General features: G+C 36.2%; 1 protein-coding gene across 1 annotated transcript in view; it reads right to left on the minus strand.

Moving 5' to 3' along the window:
• Positions 1-13,572: 13,572 nt before the first annotated feature.
• Positions 13,573-19,870, minus strand: part of LOC120952594 (homeotic protein deformed) — a 30,936-nt gene continuing 24,638 nt past the window's right edge. The window contains exons 5-6 of the mRNA XM_040371997.2: positions 15,594-15,976; positions 13,573-14,803 (exon numbers count right to left, since the gene is read on the minus strand). Coding sequence (XP_040227931.2) covers positions 14,465-14,803; positions 15,594-15,976 — 722 coding nt within the window. The 3' untranslated portion in view covers positions 13,573-14,464. The remainder of the gene's footprint in view (positions 14,804-15,593; positions 15,977-19,870) is intronic.

The raw sequence follows: 19,870 nt of genomic DNA on the forward strand, positions 1-19,870 counted from the left end.
TAATATTATTGCAGGACAACCCTGTACCCGATGACAGCATAGCGCGTGTAACGGTAGTGGTAGGCGACGGGTCGGGAGAGCGATCCATCAATCGACGTTTAGAAGGATTCTCAATAACAGCTTGATGGGTGGGCTTAGAGGCCGCAACTAGAATTGTGGTCGTTGAGTGCGTAGCAGGAATCGCAGAACTCGATGTAGTAGAATGTGTGGCAAGATGAGAATTGAGATTGTTCATTAGTGAGTTGAAGGAAGTGAGAAGCTCACGGTGCATGAGATCAAGCTCCATGATGCCATGCTTAACTTCATCAAGCGTTGTGAGTAGTGGAGCCTGAGAGTAGTTGCGTTCCATTGAGTAAGAAGCAGTAAGTGAGTCGATGATATCTTTCACGGAACGTATTGACGATGCTGACTCCTGTTTCATCAAAGCAATCTTGTTTCTAAAACATTCCAGTGAAGAGGAAAGTTCAAGTCGCAAGCCAGCTGATGACACCTGCACAGAACGCGAGGTATCGCGGAAATCGGATTGCAACGATTCCAACAGGTAGGCAGCGTTACGAGAAAGGCCGCGCGGGAAGCGTAAAGTGTCAACGGCCCGCAGACGCTGAGCACCATCCAAGCAAGCCCAGAATAAATGTTGTGACTTCTTAAAATCACGCAGGAGCGGGGTTGAAAGTTAAATTAAGCTGCACCCGAGGCGGCTTGAATCCTCGACCTCCACTGGAACAGGGCTGTAAGCCGGGACAGCACGAACATTCGTTTCCTATGAACCGAAACTGTAATAGGCCAACAAGGAAGTCGTATTCTATTAACGATGAGACGTGGTAGGATGAAGAAAGCTTGAAGCGCTAGTTTCGTCTTTTGCAATCTTATTTATGTTGTTTATTCCAAGCATCAGCTGACCGCCGTCGATTTTGACAGACAAATTGTAAAAAATGTCTCTCAATCGCTGTCGTAACTTGTATAGAGTCGAATAGCCTTGCTCTCAATCATCCAAGCTTGGGTATACCGGGAAACCGAACTTCTTGTTCGGTTGGGTTGCATGGCTAAAATGAGGGGAGAGGGGGGGGGGGGGGGTAGATGATTTATCTCCATGACTCTACCTGGGAGCGTCTGTTCTGCATGTTAGGAGCACCCCCCCCCCTCTCCTCCAGCTTATGCAGCTTCCCGAAGGGTTATGCTTCGTTATTACTTCGTTTCTCTCGTCTAGGCTCGCTGCAGGACGCGCTGAAAGGCCTTGCAAGCCACCCTCGTAAAAATAATAAACGCAGCGAATGATCAACAAGAAGAAGAACCGTATCGGACCAATAGATCCAGACCCACGCATGGCTTTTGCTTTCCCGCGGCTTCGAAATAGTACCTCTTCAGGAGCGGCGATGCAACAGAGAGTGATCGGGTGGTGGCCCATCAACGAACGAATATGCAGTTTGAGGATTCGTGGCAGATTCTTCAACCTGAGCATTATTAATGTGCACAGTACATACCTTGGGAGCACCGATGACGACAAGGAGCTATTCTATAAGCAGCTGGAGAGGGAGTACGACAGCTGCCCAAAACATGATGTGAAGATCGTCATCGGAGACCTTAATGCTGAGGTCGGACAGGAGGAGGCATATAGACCAAAAATCGGAAGTTTCAGCGTCCAACAGTCCTCACAGTCCTGAATGCCGCCTACAAGATCCTGTCCCAGATCCTCTTCTGCAGACTTGTGCCGCTTGCTATAATTTTGTTTCGGCAGCTACCAAGCTGAGTTTGTTGGAGGCAAATCCACCACCGATCAAATTTTTACTCTACGGGAGATCCTCCAGAAGTGCCGAGAGCGCCAGAGCGCCATCGTATGGATCGTATTTTATCAAAGTAATTCGTAAATTTTCGAAACTGATGAAAAATTTTTTATTGGAAATAAATCACAAAACATTTTCAAAATGTTACATACCTTTAAGTTCAATTCAACTGAATCATTTAAAGCAAAAGTTATACAAAACGTTACATCGAAAACAACATTCGTTCCAAATCCGCAGCGCAAAACCTTGCGGATTTCTCTCCGTACAAACGGGAACGTTCGACCCCGGCAGGTAGAACTCATTCTTTCACGCGCTTCGTACGGTCTCTCAATGGTAAATTATTTTAAAACTGAGCGCTAAGTGAGCGTCTTCTGACAACCGCGGCTAACGGATTTCGTCGTTCGAAGCCTATACTCGCCTCGATTGAGTCGTTCGAGTTGATGAGTGTACCACGGGACATGTAGTTACAATAAATTTTTTCAATAGTTAGGAAATTGAATAAAAGTTGGATGTTGGTGTAGGATAAGCCATATTATGTTACATATATAGTAAAATATAGCGGAAAACCCAAAATTTCACGTTCACTTTTACGCTAAGTCTAAAGCAGCGGTTTTCAAACGGTGGGAAATTCCCCCTCAAGGGGGGGGGGGGTAAACTTCGATCAGCATTTAGCAAAATACAATGGATTGTTAAGTTCTCCCCCCCCCCCCCCCCCCGCTCATGAAATTGTGGGTGAGGAATGAGATCCTACATGCAACTTACATAGGGGGAAAAGCTGGGGAATGGTTGAAAACCTTAAAACGACCTTAACGTAGCACAATTAAGTGCTTAAGTGCGCACCCTTCGCACTGAGAGATGTCAGATCGTACCGCGCAGGCAGTTTGTCAGACACATGCTGTCTATCGACCCCCCAAAACTAATGTCAGAACCCCTGTAGGGGCTATACGATCAAAACATTGTCTCTGGCGTAATAATAGATTACCTTCATGTACTTGAGGTCCCGAGAGCCCAGTATATCAGGTATCGGAGTGTATGGTTGTCTACCAGATTTCCCTCACGTTCATAAATGAGGGTCTCGCGATGCTTTCGCAATTTAACCAGATATTCCTGCCATTTAGACCACCGCTACACCTTAACAATTGTCTACAGTGATTATAAATTTTCCTTGGATTAATGCATCCGTTAAATGTTATTCATTGTTAAATATGGGGTTTCAACACAAGTTCTCAATTGGGTTCAAACATAGAACAATATTAAATTGTTGCTTTGAACGCCGAGCGGTCACTCAATAAATTATGCGCCGCAATGAAAATTTGCGTAGCTACTGCAAAATTTATACGTAGCTGAAAACGATTCAGACGTAGTTGAAAATGATTCAGACGTAGTTGAAAACGCTGAATGTGTATTTTACGCAGTGTATTTTACGTTGAATATAGCACAACATTATGGTGAGGCCCAAAATATTGTTCAAATACATTTAAAAACCATGCGATATTGTTTCGAAATTTTCCCGTGAAATGTGATTTCTAAGATTCATCAAAATGTGAAATACAGCGAACCCTCTCTTATTTGACACCTCTCCAATTTGAAAAACCTCTCTTATGTGGACATTTTCCACAATCCCTTGATTTCCAGTACATTTTTGTTCCTCTAATTTGGAAAACCTCGGAAATCTGTGTTCCTCTTATTCGTGTATAGTGTTGCCATGGTTATTGAATGATGTATGCTCAAATTGGCAATCGTATGCACAGTTTTCTATAGCAACAGTTGAGGCTGCATACTAAATGTTCTGTTTCTTTCTTGTTTGAATGGACCTTTCATTCACTTTCAACCTCTGTAATTTGAAAACCCCTCTTATTCGACAGTCCCGTCGTCTCTCAAATAAGAGAGGGTTCACTGTAATACATTCATTATGAAACTCAGTGTACAGCGACCGAACATTGCCTAGTAGACATTTGCCGCGAGGTAACGTAAAATAATTAAAATCATCTTTTTGTCAAGTCATTTTGTTTAAAAAAAAAACTAGGATATACTTTGTTTTTCAAATATCTAATAAAAAGATTAGAAGCTAAAAATCGTGAATGTCTGACATCGTAATAAATATGTATATGTTACTGTCTATTCTGGAAATTCTTCCATTCACCTTTTATCTTAACAGACTAAAGCATTATAGGGATTTACACTTTATCTTAAGACCGCGGAATACTCTTCTGAATCTTTTTTAAACAATGCCAAGACTACGGCATTATGCTTGAATGCGTTTATTGCTATGATACCTTGCTATGATATTTTTCGGGACATTTCTTGAGCATACTGTTCCTCACTCAGGACATGCGGTCTAGCAAAATGTTTACACGTATAACTCTTGTGTTTATCAGTGTACAGTAAATGCCTTATTCTTATTATATATTTGATCACATCGTGTATTGCATCATATTTTTCTGGATTATTGAATGGTTCAACTACAAAAATAAATATTTTTTGAAAATATACCCATTTCGAATATTTAAACATTAGTAAACATCTGTTAGTTCAATTCGACATCTATCGAAAAAATAATAATATCACCAAATCACCAATCACCAATCAAATATGTCAAATTAAACAAAATCAACGAGTTTATGCGATTTAATATTTCACACAAATAGTACACGTGCCTCACAGTTGTTCCAAACCCGCTTATGTTCCAAACTGCCCCTATTGGTTCAATATCATATGGTCAAATTTTGTCACCTGGGTAGTTCGTTTATTCAACGAATCTATACCGCAGGTGATCCATTTTCGTTAAATATGTAGCTTACGGTTTTGCTGAATGTTAAGGAAATGTGGCTACTTGAAACGAGATGCAATCGAAATAGCGACTTGAAAAGTTTACGTGAAAAGTTTCTGAGATACAGTTGCTCTGTAATCATTTTTCGAATATTTATTGAGAATCTTGACAAACATTTATTATAATTTTAAGCTATACATTCAGTGCGTTTCATGTATCATTTTTCAAGCAAGGCATAGTACAGATAAAAGTTATTATAGTGCTATAATTCAAATAGCCAATTATTATCAACAAAATATTTTATACATTTGACCTACAGTGACTTTTATGCCTCAAATCGGAATTATTAATCCAAGAATAGACAGCTTTGCAATATCTCGTCTGACTCTTGCACTATAATAGCTTTTATCTGTATTATATCTTGCTTGAAAAATGTTACATAAAACGCACTGAATGAATAGCTTGAAATTATAATAAATGTTTGTCGAGATTCTCAATAAATATTTGAAAAATGATTACAGAGAAACTGTATCTCAGAAACTTTTCACGTAAACTTTTCAAGCCGCTTTTTCGATTGCATCTCGTTTCAAGTAGCCACATTTCCTTAACATTCAGCAAAACCGTAAGCTACATATTTAACGAAAATGGATCACCTGCGGTATAGATTCGTTGAATAAACGAACTACCCAGGTGACAAAATTTGACCATATGATATTGAACCAATAGGGGCAGTTTGGAACATTAGCGGGTTTGGAACAACTGTGAGGCACGTGTAGGGGAAAGCGGGGCAAAATGGGCACCCTCTATTTAAGCATTTTTTGACTACAAAGATACTTTCCAATGCTCAAAATGTATTCATTAGAGTGTTCTACGAACACCATGTAGTTTTCATAACCCTTACATAACAAATAACCAAGAAAAATGCAAAATATGGTTTATCAGCATATTGATGTAATTTTAGCCACTTCTAAAATATGATATTTCTTTACAATTTGTCTGAAGAAAGCAAGGCGATTGAATGCGTATTTTTTTAAATATAACAAAAAATACAAAAATGCTTCACGTGGGGCAAAATGGGCAGTTACGCTTGGGGCAAAATGGCCAGATGTTTTTGGCATACGGCGCTTGGTGAGGCTATGGTGTTGTATTTGTCGCCTCAAAATGATAACAGACACAGCTTCATAAGATTCGATTTTGTAGATTTAAACGTTTAAAAACTGTCTTAATCTAGATATCATATTTTTGGAAGAATTTTAAGGGCTTGTCTGACCAGCAAATCAAAAGATAGAACGAAAAATACATTTCACGAAACGTGCGCAAAAGCATAGACCATTACCTAAGCGCAGTTGTTGTGGCCCAAATTGCCCCAGTGTTTTGACGTTTCACAGTTTGTTTACATATGCCCATTTTGCCCCAGAGCTATGCCCATTTTACCCCGCGTGTCAAAATAGCTTCTCGTGAAACATCAACTTTTATTTTACATTATTTTCATGTTTTTAAGTTGTTTTCATTCTATGTGGCAATTTTAATCCATAGATAAAGGGTTGAGGCATACATTTATGAAAGAAAAATTGTGTTTTGTGGAATATTTAAAGGAATATTCAGTAAACTGCTTAACATGCCCATTTTGCCCCGCTTTCCCCTACTATTTGTGTGAAATATTAAATCGCATAAACTCGTTGATTTTGTTTAATTTGACATATTTGATTGGTGATTGGTGATTTGGTGATATTATTGTTTTTTCGATAGATGTCGAATTGAACTAACAGATGTTTACTAATGTTTAAATATTCGAAATGGGTATATTTTCAAAAAATATTTATTTTTGTAGTTGAACCATTCAATAATCCAGAAAAATATGATGCAATACACGATGTGATCAAATATATAATAAGAATAAGGCATTTACTGTACACTGATAAACACAAGGGTTATACGTGTAAACATTTTGCTAGACCGCATGTCCTGAGTGAGGAACAGTATGCTCGAGAAATGTCCCGAAAAATATCATAGCAAGGTATCATAGCAATAAACGCATTCAAGCATAATGCCGTAGTCTTGGCATTGTTTAAAAAAGATTCAGAAGAGTATCCCGCGGTCTTAAGATAAAGTGTAGGGGAAAGCGGGGCAAAATGGGTATGTTAAGCAGTTTACTGAATATTCCTTTAAATATTCCACAAAACACAATTTTTCTTTCATAAATGTATGCCTCAACCCTTTATCTATGGATTAAAATTGCCACATAGAATGAAAACAACTTAAAAACATGAAAATAATGTAAAATAAAAGTTGATGTTTTACGAGAAGCTATTTTGACACGCGGGGTAAAATGGGCATAGCCCTGGGGCAAAATGGGCATTTGTAAACAAACTGTGAAACGTCAAAACACTGGGGCAATTTGGGCCACAACAACTGCGCTTAGGTAATGGTCTATGCTTTTGCGCACGTTTCGTGAAATGTATTTTTCGTTCTATCTTTTGATTTGCTGGTCAGAAAAGCCCTTAAAATTCTTCCAAAAATATGTTATCAGGATTAAAACAGTTTTTACACGTTTAAATCTACAAAATCGAATCTTATGAAGCTGTGTCTGTTATCATTTTGAGGCGACAAATACAACACCATAGCCTCACCAAGCGCCGTATGCCAAAAACATCTGGCCATTTTGCCCCAAGCGTAACTGCCCATTTTGCCCCACGTGAAGCATTTTTGTGTTTTTTGTTATATTTAAAAAAATACGCATTCAATCGCCTTGCTTTCTTCAGACAAATTGTAAAGAAATATCATATCTTTAAAAATATATCATGAAAAACGTCAACGCATCCCTGTGACACTAGTTTAAGTTTATTTTCGAAGTGGCAAAATTACATCAATATGCTGCTAAACCTTATTTTGCATTTTTCTTAGTTATTTGTTATGTAAGGGTTATGAAAACTACATGGTGTTTATAGAACACTCTAATGAATACATTTTGAGCATTGGAAAGTATCTTTGTAGTCAAAAAATGCTTAAATAGAGGGTGCCCATTTTGCCCCTCATGCCCATTTTGCCCCGCTTTCCCCTAAATCGCTATAATGCTTTAGTCTGTGAAGATAAAAGGTGAATGGAAGAATTTCCAGAATAGACAGTAACATATACATATTTATTACGATGTCAGACATTCACGATTTTAGCTTCTAATCTTTTTATTAGATATTTCAAAAACAAAGTATATCCTAGTTTTTTTTTAAACAAAATAACTTGACAAAAAGATGATTTTAATTATTTTACGTTACCTCGCGGCAAATGTCTACTGGGCAATGTTCGGTCGCTGTACACTGAGTTTCATAATGAATGTATTATTTCACATTTTGATGAATCTTAGAAATCACATATCACGGGAAAATTTCGAAACAATATCGCATGGCTTTTAATTGTATTTGAACTATGGGCCTCACCAAAGTTTTGTGCTATATTCAGCGTAAAATACACCTGTTCTCACTTTCCTTTGAATCTTTATGCGCTTGCTATGGATCGCAATCCATTAGAATGGATTGCAGTCAACTACGTCTGAATCGTTTTCAACTACGTCTGAATCATTTTCAACTACGTCTGAATCGTTTTCAGCTACGTTTTAATGTTGCGGTAGCTACGCAAATTTTCATTGCGGCGCATAATTTATTGAGTGACCGCTCGGCGTTCAAAGCAACAATTTCATATTGTTCTATGTTTGAACCCAATTGAGAACTTGTGTTGAAACCCCATATTTAAACAATGAATAACATTTAATGGATGCATTAATCCAAGGAAAATTTATAATCACTGTAGACAATTGTTAAGGTGTAGCGGTGGTCTAAATGACAGATTCGTCGGCTCCTAAGCATTGGAATCGATTCTCAACCAGCAAGGAAGGAATATCCGGTAAAATTGCGAAAGCATCGCGAGACCCTCATTTATGAACGTGAGGGAAATCTGGTAGACGACCATACACTCCGATACCTGATGCACTAGATAAAAACACTGGAGCTGGATTGAGTTTTCAAACATAATAGACATATTATAGCAAACATGAACTCATTTAATTTCTCGTTAGTACTTATATGGTTTTGGCGTTTGTGTTGTTCTCAACCATGTCATTCACAGGTAGGAATGTTATATGTAAACATATAATAAAACATGGAAATGAACTCAATCGGTATTATTTTTGGGTTTTATAAATTGGTGATTTTCTCTTAAACAGTGGCTGATTTAACGGTACGCGAACTGAGTGGCCGCGGGGGCCCCGTCAATTAGGGGCACCGTGTATGATAATTCCAGCATATAGAACAGTGTGTACAGTAGTCTCAAGCAAGAGCTTCTGTGGTACATAGGGGCCCCATGAAGGGACTCATAAACTATTGGGGCCCAGTAGAGGGATCCTGAGCACCCTCCCCCCTCCGCCAGCAAACTATTAAACAAAGTGTGTTTGATACAAAACCTAATGCAACAACCCCCCCCCCCCCAGCTCAACACCAACCGGTGGGCCTCACCTCCTTTTAACGCTTAGGGCCCCAACACCCTAAATCCGCCACCACTGTCTCTCTCTCTCTCTCACACACACACACACACACACATACACACATACACACACACGTGTATATATATATATATATATATATATATATATATATATATATATATATATATATATATATATATATATATATATATATATATATATATATCTTTAATGATTGATTGTATTATTTGTACACTTATTAATTTTGTGTATTTTTTTTACAGATTTCAGCTAACATTCGGGAACGTTGAAAAAGTCTCTTCTTTCGGGTGAACTGTTATTGAATCGCAAAAAAAAATCGACGCTGCAATAGAAGGAAGCATATGTCTGCACTGAGGACAACGGGAGCCTAAGCATAAGAATGTGTTGTGAAGTGTGATCATTAATCAAATTGCAGGAAAGCAAGTGAACACAAATAGATTTCTGTTCTTGCGCTCTATCCAAAATTGTGCATGGTTGACATGATGAAGAGTATGCTGTGTTTAACGGATAGACTTGAAAGAAGAAACCGACAATGAGAACTGGCCAGATTGATCCGAACATTTTCACATAATTGCAATCGTTCGAAATATTCTTGTGCAGCTGATTGGTTTAGGATGCTCATCCACAAAGTAAATTATATACAGATGTAAAACAAGTACATTCCTTTATTGAGTTTTAACTTTCAAAAGAACAGTTTTATCTTACAAAGGCTAATAGTATTGTGGCGAATATATTGCTGAAGTTAGTGTGACGCATTTAATACAGCAGACGATAATGGTGATTGTTTTTTATTCAAAAATATGCCCTTGCAATCAATTCGTTTTGTTGAAGGTGAGAAAAAGCTCATTGACACTGGCGTCCTGGATACGTGTAATGTGTAAGTGAGGCACACACATTAATCTTATCTCAGCCAAAGTCTGTGGGTGTTTTCTCTTTCAGCAATGGCGGGATTGTTTGAGGATAGGGATATATTTCCCATAGGAATTCAACTTGTTTCACGACTACTTACAGCAGGGCAGATGACCATTTATTGGAAGGTGGTGCTGACAAGCCTCTGTTCCATGGGAGATTTTTTTTCCTGAGAGACTGCCCTTCCGATAGAAGCTCATCAACTCTTACTCGAAAAACTGATGATTGCATGACACAGTGATAATACATTTATAATGTTTTAATTCGTTAATGACATGTTCTTGATCCACAGCGTGCATCATACTGTATCGTTCAACTGTTTGTTTAGTGAACAGGTTCTTGTCATTCTATTAATACGATAAACAAGCAGACATAGAGTCAGATGGATGATATGATTCAAGTAATAATCAGAATGGTTAAATGCACTCAGAGGTACAATTTGATCTTCTCTCATTTGACATTGGCAAAACTTTAGTCTCTTGGGTGCATTTAGTAGTTAGTTAGATCAACATAAATGTTCGCATATAATTGGACGTACGATTTGGAGGAAGTACTAAAACAAACATATTTATTTATAATATTGGCATGCAAAGGTAGAGTTTGAACGTGAACTATCTTTTAGCAATATGTAAATATAAAAAGAAATTAAATATATATATATATATATATATATATATATATATATATATATATATATATATATATATATATATATATATATATATATATATATATATATATATATATAGTATATGTATGTATGTATGTATGTATGTTTATAAATATATATGTATATATATATGTATATATATATATATATATATATATATATATATATATATATATATATATATATATATATATATATATATATATATATATATATATATATATATAAAGTATATGTATGTATACTATATATATATATAGTATACATATAGTATATGTATAGATTAACGAGTTTATCTAACGAGTACAAAAACTAAAACGAGTGCTAAATGCTGAAACAAATACCTCTCTTCATGAGTAAAATTGCGCATAACGAGCAAATGTATTTGTGTCGGGAATACATTTTGGGGGCAGATCTGAACTCAAGATCAAGATTGGTTAACATTAAGCATTTCTTAATTTGTTGATAAGACAATCAAGAGTTACAATGCCAAAAATCGTTTAAGTTAATTTTTTTTTGTCAGGAGAAGTGTTTTATATTTGTGTTATGCAGAATGGTGTGGAATATTAACGAGTGTTTCTTCCGCACTTTTCTGGATTTACCTATTTAGAAAGGCGACAGTGTTCCCAATTGCTGTTAATTCGTATGGCTACAAATGTTCAATGGTGGATTAACACGAGTAAAGGATTTAAGCGTTCACATGAATGAAGGATTTTTCGATATAACGAGAGGGAAGTTTTATGGAGAATACTAAACTGGAGAAAGATTGATATGCAATTTTACGTTTGAGCTGGGGAAAAGGGTTTTCTTGTTTTCGAGCCTACGTAGGCGCTTTAAATGCTTTTTTCGTGCTTATATTTTTAATTTAAAAGGTTCACTTAAGGTCCTGGAACCTATTATTTCTCTTTACACAAAAAATATATGGAAAAGTGCTTACCGCAAAACAGGGTTTTCATGTAACCAGTGAGTCACTGAAACGGATGAAACTCGTTATGCAGAGTTCCACTGTGTATGAATTTTATAACAAAAAGGTTCTAGTAATTATCTGCGTTATATCGAATCTGGCTCTCTATGAAAGGCTTGATGTCAAGATAGTTTTATATTTACAAGTTAGAGCGAAAAACATTATAAACATAATGTTTCTTTGTGGCCAATATTGGTTTGAAAATGGCCGAGGGTGTGGTTTTGAAAACTATCACAAAATGGCGTCTCATTTCATTTAAAAGCAAGAACATAAATAATGTAAGTTATAGGGGGACACATTCAACCTTAGGTACAAAAGCAGTTTGAAAGTAGTTTGAGCAATGCGAAGCATGAATAAATGTTTACTTTGGCTGCTCTATCAAAATGGAAAATGCTCAAAGAAGAGTATGCAAGATCAGAGGGATTTTCATCGAAGCGTTTTGTTGTGTTAGAGCAACTTGTATAGATTGCAGCTATAATCTTTTGGAGGGTCGACGTCATGCAGTTTTTCACGTTTCCTACCATAACACCGGGGGTAAGCAAGCAATAGCTAAGGGTTCGCAAAGATTGCTACTATTGTGATGGGGTATGGTAGGAACCTAAGCAACTTTGGATAGCGTTTGTGTATTTCATGCATGGCGTTTTGTGATGTTTTGATGGATGTTCATGTTTCTAAACCAACGTCATCTGGGCGTCTAGTGTCCCCTACATACGAAAGAATGTTAATATTTTGCTGTATGTATGAGCTTGTGTTTGTAATGTATGTCTGGATAAAATGAGGCATACATTTGATTGAGATATGCTAACTTGCTTTATGTAGCCATGTTTTCATGGTAGTATCAGTCAGGGTATTTTTTGAGTGTGGGCAGTTGTCCCTGAAAATAGTTCGTCAGACTACCTTAAAATGATTAACGGTGGCATCAAATATACACAATAGGAAAGGTTTAAGTTCTTCTTCTTCTATTAGGCGTAACGTCCTACGCGGACATGCCGGCCTATACAGGCTTTCGAGACTTAATTCATTACCACGTAGCCGGATAGTCACTTCGTGCTACGGGGGGACGGTCCATTCTAGGCTTGAACCCATGACGGCCATGTTATTGAGTCGTTCGAGTTGACAACTGTACCACGGGACCGCCCATTAAGCTTTAAGTTGGTCAATTTAAATAACTTGAATGTCTTTTTAAAAGGAAACCAGAAAGCCATATAAAGTTCCCAAAACCCTTTCTTAAGGTAGAAAACATTTTCCTAGATATCTCCCGTCGAGTTGGTCAGGAAGCGATGTCTTATGGTGTGCCCAAGAATGTTGAACTTGTGTGGCTGTAAATAGACGAATAAAAGAAATTTGCAATTTGTAACTGCGCTACCTGCCCAAGACAAATTAAATGTTGTTTGAAACAAAATCTTGAAACATATAACAAAAAGAGATTGTTAATCGTATTGAAGTGTGCCATAAGATGAATTATTATACCCAACACAGGTTTCAATAGCACACTGCAGGATATTCACCATAAAAGTTCCGTCAAAGGTATTATCCCCTATTTATTTATGATTCTGGACTGGTAAGAAAAGTCAAAGGCTTAAGCAATTCGGAGAATTTTCAAATCCTGTTAAAAAGGGTTGAAATATCAGCAAGATACAGGTCAGTTTGTGTTTGGGACTACTGTTTGTTTGTAGGAATTGTGTTTACTGCTACCGTGGCAATAGAACATTTTCAATAATGAAATCGATAAAGGTCGTAGAATCATGAAAACTGTGTTATTGTAGATTTGCAAAATTCTTTTAATACGTTGTTTTTAAACATATCAGTAAAGGAAGTATTTATCTTACCAGTTTTCTTGTGAAAAGTCATTATGTGATTATTTTAAGGCTATTAGCATTCTTTCATGTTGTGAGCAATCGACATTAATTTAAAAAAAATACGTTTTTTCATGATTTATTAATGAAAAAACTGATTCAAATACTTTATGATTCAGTGAGGTCGCTATCGTTTCATTGTTTAATTCATTCTTCATTTTCATTTTACAAATTACTTATGTACATAGTAGATATAGCATGGCGCTTCACTTATAAAACTAAATCACTGTTTCATCCGAATTTGTATATGTGAAGGTGGAGTCAATTAAAATGACAATTATCCTGATAAACAGGCGTTTTTCTAATTTACCGTTGGCATTTTGAACGAAAACCACGAGTTAACGTAATTTTTTAGCCCAGCCAACAACCAAAATGTCTAACACCTTGTAAAATATATTTCACTTATTTCTTATATCGATCAGTGTATCCCTATTATGGCATGTACTGTAAATGTATATTATTTGAATGAACATTTCTTACCCCTTTCGACTCGAACCATTTTAATAAATTCTTATAAATTTAGTTCAGTACAACTTATGAAGAAGTTTAATTTCTTCCGTTCTCAATGGTTTTCAGCACTTTCTATAGCAGCATCACACGAACCATATTCAAGTCTGGTCTATGAGCAAATGTTCGGCATCTGTGTTAACCTTAAAATTAATTTCGTATACATACTAGCTGTACATATGTGATGCTCTTGCAACGCTGCTATTATATTTTTACTTTTTCGTCATCAATATTTACTCGTAGTTTTCATTAAAAAAATTAAAGCTATTTTTAGGTTAATTTGTGCTTTCGGTCAAAACAAAGTACTGTAGAGGAATCTAGTTTCGAGTTCAGTGTTTATTTCATTTATACTAATGAAATCGACGTCGATAAGCTCTTTGAATCTCTAGATAGAATGATAAAAGTTCTACAATAAATTGAAAATTTTAAGCTGGACCGAACGATGGTATTCGAATGATGTTGGTGGTAAAAAATCTAGAAAAATCTTGCTTTTACAGGGCAGTAAGATCGTAGTCATTTTTTATAAGTACGGAATGTTGTTGGACGTTGTTCATGTTGCCGGTTGCGTTACTATTGTTGTTGTTATTTGATGATTGGTTGCTCAATTGAGATTGGCGTAGTTGATGATGCTGTTGTTGGTTGTGTGGAAGCTGTTGGTGCTGTGAAAGATGTTCATTGCGAATAGTGTTACTAGAGTTGTTGGTTCCGTTTGCCATCGGTAACGTGTTGTTAACATCAGAAGATGACATGTACTGCGATGAGCTGGTGTTGATAGTTGTTATTGTACCGTGGACATCCGCCATACTTTCTAGACTGTCTGTTCGAAGGCACTATGCAGAAATAAAATAAGTATGTCAAACAAAAATATAATTCAATATATACTTTGTGTATGTTTCGCCGAAAATTTCTTATTTTTGAACAATGTTTGCTTTAGAGACGTTATACGTATTGACATGCCAAATAATAAGAAGAAAATTTAAACCCCGCGAATGTAAACCGTTTGCCGGCCTCGTGGTACAGTCGTCAACTCGTACGACTTAACAACATGCCTGCCATGGGTTCAAGCCCAGAATGGACCGTGCCCCCATATGTAGGACTGACTATGCCGCTATGGGTAATCAGTAAGTCACTGAAAGCCAATCCCACAAGTAGTATAGACAGGTCTTGACCGGCAACGGTTGTTGAGTCAAAAAGAAAAAGAATAATAATTTAAATCATTCAACTATAGTTTATAATGATACTTTATCATAAAGTGTCTTTGGTGAAAAGAAAAACAATCAAATTTGAACGGCTGCCCCATTTAAAAATAGATTGATATGACATAAAACTAACGTTTATGTACTGCAGGCAACTTAAAATAAACATTGTTTTCTTTGAATTATGATATAATGTGTATTGCAGCAAATAGTGACGTCTATTCCTATTTTATTTTTCCAACCAAACGATTTTTTACTATATTTATGCTTTACTATTACTATACTCGGGAGCATTTAATCCGTTGACATATTTCGCTTAATAGCTCATATAACATGGCAAAATGATGATTATGTCTCTTAACTGATATTAGTTTTGGTAAATCCACTAAATACGTTGCACATCGATCGCTTAAAAAATACTTACTTCATTTTGTAAAGTTTGTTGTTGCTGCTTAGATTTTGTGCTTAATGTTGTAGAACTCACTTTTCGGGATTTTTTTTGGTTATTTATTACTCCAGACTGTCCAGTTGAGCCACTCGCATTTGATTTGCTTTGGTCGCCGTTTTTTTTCCGCACATTCTTAGTATTGGGTAGTTTATTGTCTTTCTTCCACTTCATGCGTCTGTTTTGAAACCAGATTTTTATCTGTCGTTCCGAAAGAACAAGCGTATGAGCTATTTCTATCCGTCGGCGTCGTGTAAGGTAACGATTATAATGAAACTCTTTTTCTAGCTCTAATATTTGATGGCGGGTATAAGCAGTACGTTGTCGTTTTGGCTCCATTCCAGGTTGAAAAGATCCATTAGCTAAAGAGAAAATATAAAAGATGTAGCATATATTTAGTACATGCAGAAGGTATAGCATGCAACAGCTAATAAAAAGGTACAATTTTTGTCTGCAATAAATGCTAATAAATAAAAAGATTCCTGGAAGACAAAACATAGTATATATCTAATTTAGGTCGTTTAATTTCATATAACTGAGCCGATTGCCTAATGACAGCTTTATTTATTTTCAAAGTGCTCAATGTTTCTTGATATTGATTGCACTAAAGAGGTAAATAAAGAGTAGCAACTAAAAAGGATAGATTATCGCAAAAGAAAGTATTTTTTAAAAAATTCGGAGTATTGGCAAGGAAATATGCAAGAATGCCGCACTTTAAACATTGCATTCAGAAACAGAATATCTTAAATGCAGCACCCTGCTTGGCTTTTCAGGTTACCATTGATAGACATACAAAGCTCTCCTTGATTGACATGAAAAATATCTTAAATTCCCCAAGGTCGTTAGCTTGTTATGCCGCTTAACACCACTGTTTAGTTAAAAACATCATTAGTGGGTTATGTATTGATCGATGGAAGAAACTAGAGCAGGGTCTCCAAACTACGGCCCACAGGCTGCATGCGGCCCTCCAGAGCCTTTAATGCGGCACGTGATGATTAAATAAAGCATAATGTAAATATCATATTAGTTTGATAATTTTGATTATATTTTTAAGATTTACCAGACCAAAAAAATCAAGCTACATTAATAGAAAAATGTATAACTTTAAAATTTTCACTAAGTACTTTCTTGCCAAAACGAGATTTAAACGGTCTCATTACCAAAAGTAGCGTCGAAATGATCCTTAATACCGTTATTTACGAAGCAATACAGCCCGCAAACTGAAACGTTTGGAACCCCTGAACTAAAAGCTACTGTTAGATTACTGGTAGATACTGTTAGATGATTTCCATATGATAAAGAGTAAAACACTTGGTTCCAGGATCGCAAATGTGCTGATAAAAAATGCCTCACACAAGTAGGGGAAAGCGGGGCAAAATGGGCATGTGGGGCAAAATGAGCACCCTCTATTTAAGCATTTTTTGACAACAAAGATACTTTCCAATGCTCAAAATGTATTCATTAGAGTGTTTTATCAACACCATGAAAGCTTCATAACCCTTACATAACTAATAACCAAGAAAAATGCAAAATATGGTTTATTAGCATATTGATGTAATTTTAGCCACTTCGAAAATAAACTTAAACTAGTGTCGCAGGGATGCGTTGAACTTTTACATGATATATTTTTAAAGATATGATGTTTCTTTACAAATTTTCTCAAGAAAGCAAGGCGATTGACTGCTTATTATTACTAATAGAACAAAAAATACAAAAATGCATCACGTGGGGCAAAATGGGCAGATGCTTTTGACATACGGCGCTTGATGAAGCTATGGTGTTGTATTTGTCGCCTCAACAATGATAACAGGCACAGCTTTAAAATATTCAATTGTATAGATTTAAACGTGTAAAAACTGTTTTAATTTTGATAACATATTTTTGGAAGAATTTTAAGGGCTTTCTTGAACAGCAAATCAAACGATAGAACGAAAATACATTTCACGAAACGTGCGCAAAAGCGTAGACCATTACCAAAGCGCAGTTGTTGTGGCCCATTTTGCCCCAGTGTTTTGATGTTTCACAGTTTGTCTACATATGCCCATTTTGCCCCAGGGCTATTCCCATTTTACCCCACGTGTCAAAATAGCTTCTCGTAAAACTTCATCTTTTATTAAACACTTTTTTCATTATTTTATGTTATTTTAATTCTATGTGGCAATTTTAATCCATATATAAAGGGTGGAGGCATACAATAATGAAAGAAAAATTGTGTTTTGTGGAATATTTAAAGGAATATTCAGTAAACTGCTTAACATACCCATTTTGCCCCGGTTTCCCCTATACAACACTTTTCCCCCTTGCAATAGTTTTAAATTAATCGAATAGTAATTATGGAAGCTCGTATTGGCCTAAGCGATAGTTAAAATCAAAGAATTGCTGAATGTTTACCAAACTTGATGTTGATTTTATACTGGAACCCAAAAAACGCACCATAAACACAAAGGATATTGTTTGTTAGGCGACTCGTTATGAGTTGTGTTTGTTGAGCATTTAGATTTGATTGTTATGAGAAAAAAATCGTTATTTGGGATACTAATTATGATGGCTTCCACTGTATCATTATCAAATGAGTTTTAATACCTATTCTTATTTTTATTTAACGCAACAATCGTTATTGATTACCCATAGCAGCTTAGTCAATCCTACGCAAGGTTCATTCATGGGTTCAACCTCTAGTCAGTGAACATTCCTAGATATTTTAGTAATTATATTTGCATATTGATTTCATGGGTAAAGTAGAATGAATATGAACGGAAAAATTTGAAAAATGAATTGATAAAAATTATGCGGATGTATTTATAACATAATTTAAATAGCTATAATATAGATTTTAAACATTGATCAACCGTTGCAGCTGTCAAATGCATTTCGCTTGCATTTACTTAAAGCATTTGCTCGCTTCGAATGAAACATCGTAAATTACAGTTCTGGCTGTCACCGGTTACTGGTATATATGTGTGAATACATTTGAACAAAAATAATTAATCATTTACACACTAGGGTGCTTTAGTTTGGTGAAAACCGATTTCGTTTTTTTAGCGTGGTAGGGACTGGGGCGCTCTACGACTAAACCATTGGCTGTATAAAAAAGTAATAATTATATTTGGCTGTTTCTTTAAAGAAGTGTGACTGCTCAAACTGCTGTATAGATTTGAATGTTGTACTAGAAAACATATTCCACTGATTATGTCGGTGGTTATCTATACAATCTTTTCTATGTTGCCTAGTAGACTTCCGTTGTCCGGTATGAATTTATTTAATTTATTTTATTTCATCACGATGACTAATACCGAGTATATATTTTTCATATAGATAGTTGATGAATAAACTTTAATAAGAGAATTACACAATACTCTGTATGCCTTATATATTTAAGATAAAGCCCATGATCCGAAAGTTAGTACATTCACCGTAAGTTTACGATTTGTAGAATTATAGGGTTCTATTGCATAGGTCAATTTTTCAATAGATGTTTAAAACCGTTTGTCGTTACTACGCTGTGGTTATAAGACGGACAATGATTATCATGGGTGGCCATGGTTGGTTGATGAAGGAATCGATACTACCGCTGTCCGTAGAGTACTGATGAACGGTTCGTTTTTGGATTGCTGAAGTGTTCAAAGGCCGCGTCGGATGGATCATTAATCTTTTGCATTGCTGCAGTGGCTTGGGTAAATTCCTCGCTTGCGCTGCGCTCAGGAAACAGTGACATAGAGAATTTCGATAGGAGAGGGAATACGAACATTCTTCGAAGATTCTCGATAAGAATCAAGTTGAATAATGTATCGTCACAAAATTTCGCAGTACAGAACAACCAAACAAAACAGAAGCTCGATCAATGATATCTAAGAGAGTGATGTTCATGAATGGGTGTAAGATTGAACGACAGAGAAAGTGATCAAACCTTTTACACACTCATAAATATGTACCATTGGTCTTGGCCAAGGAATGACGTTTGAAGTTTGCCTATGCTCGCTTGAAATGAAAGTACCTTGGCACAGTTATCTACTTTACTCAAGGTACAGGTCACAAAGCATGTATGTGTGTACTTGCAGGTACTTGCAAAATAGCTGCAGGATGGCGGTTATTATTGATATTATTGCAGTGGTTGTATAGAGTGTAGATGAGTTGCGGTGTGTAGCAAGCCATCAAGCCGGGGTTTCTGCTATATTCATACGAATGACTTGCAATTTCAACGTTGGTGCACTTCTAAACATATGTTTCTTTTGTTGCAGTAACCTACGGAATCTGAC

The sequence above is a fragment of the Anopheles coluzzii genome, chromosome 2, assembly GCF_943734685.1.
Source record: "Anopheles coluzzii chromosome 2, AcolN3, whole genome shotgun sequence".
NCBI lineage: Eukaryota > Metazoa > Arthropoda > Insecta > Diptera > Culicidae > Anopheles > Anopheles coluzzii.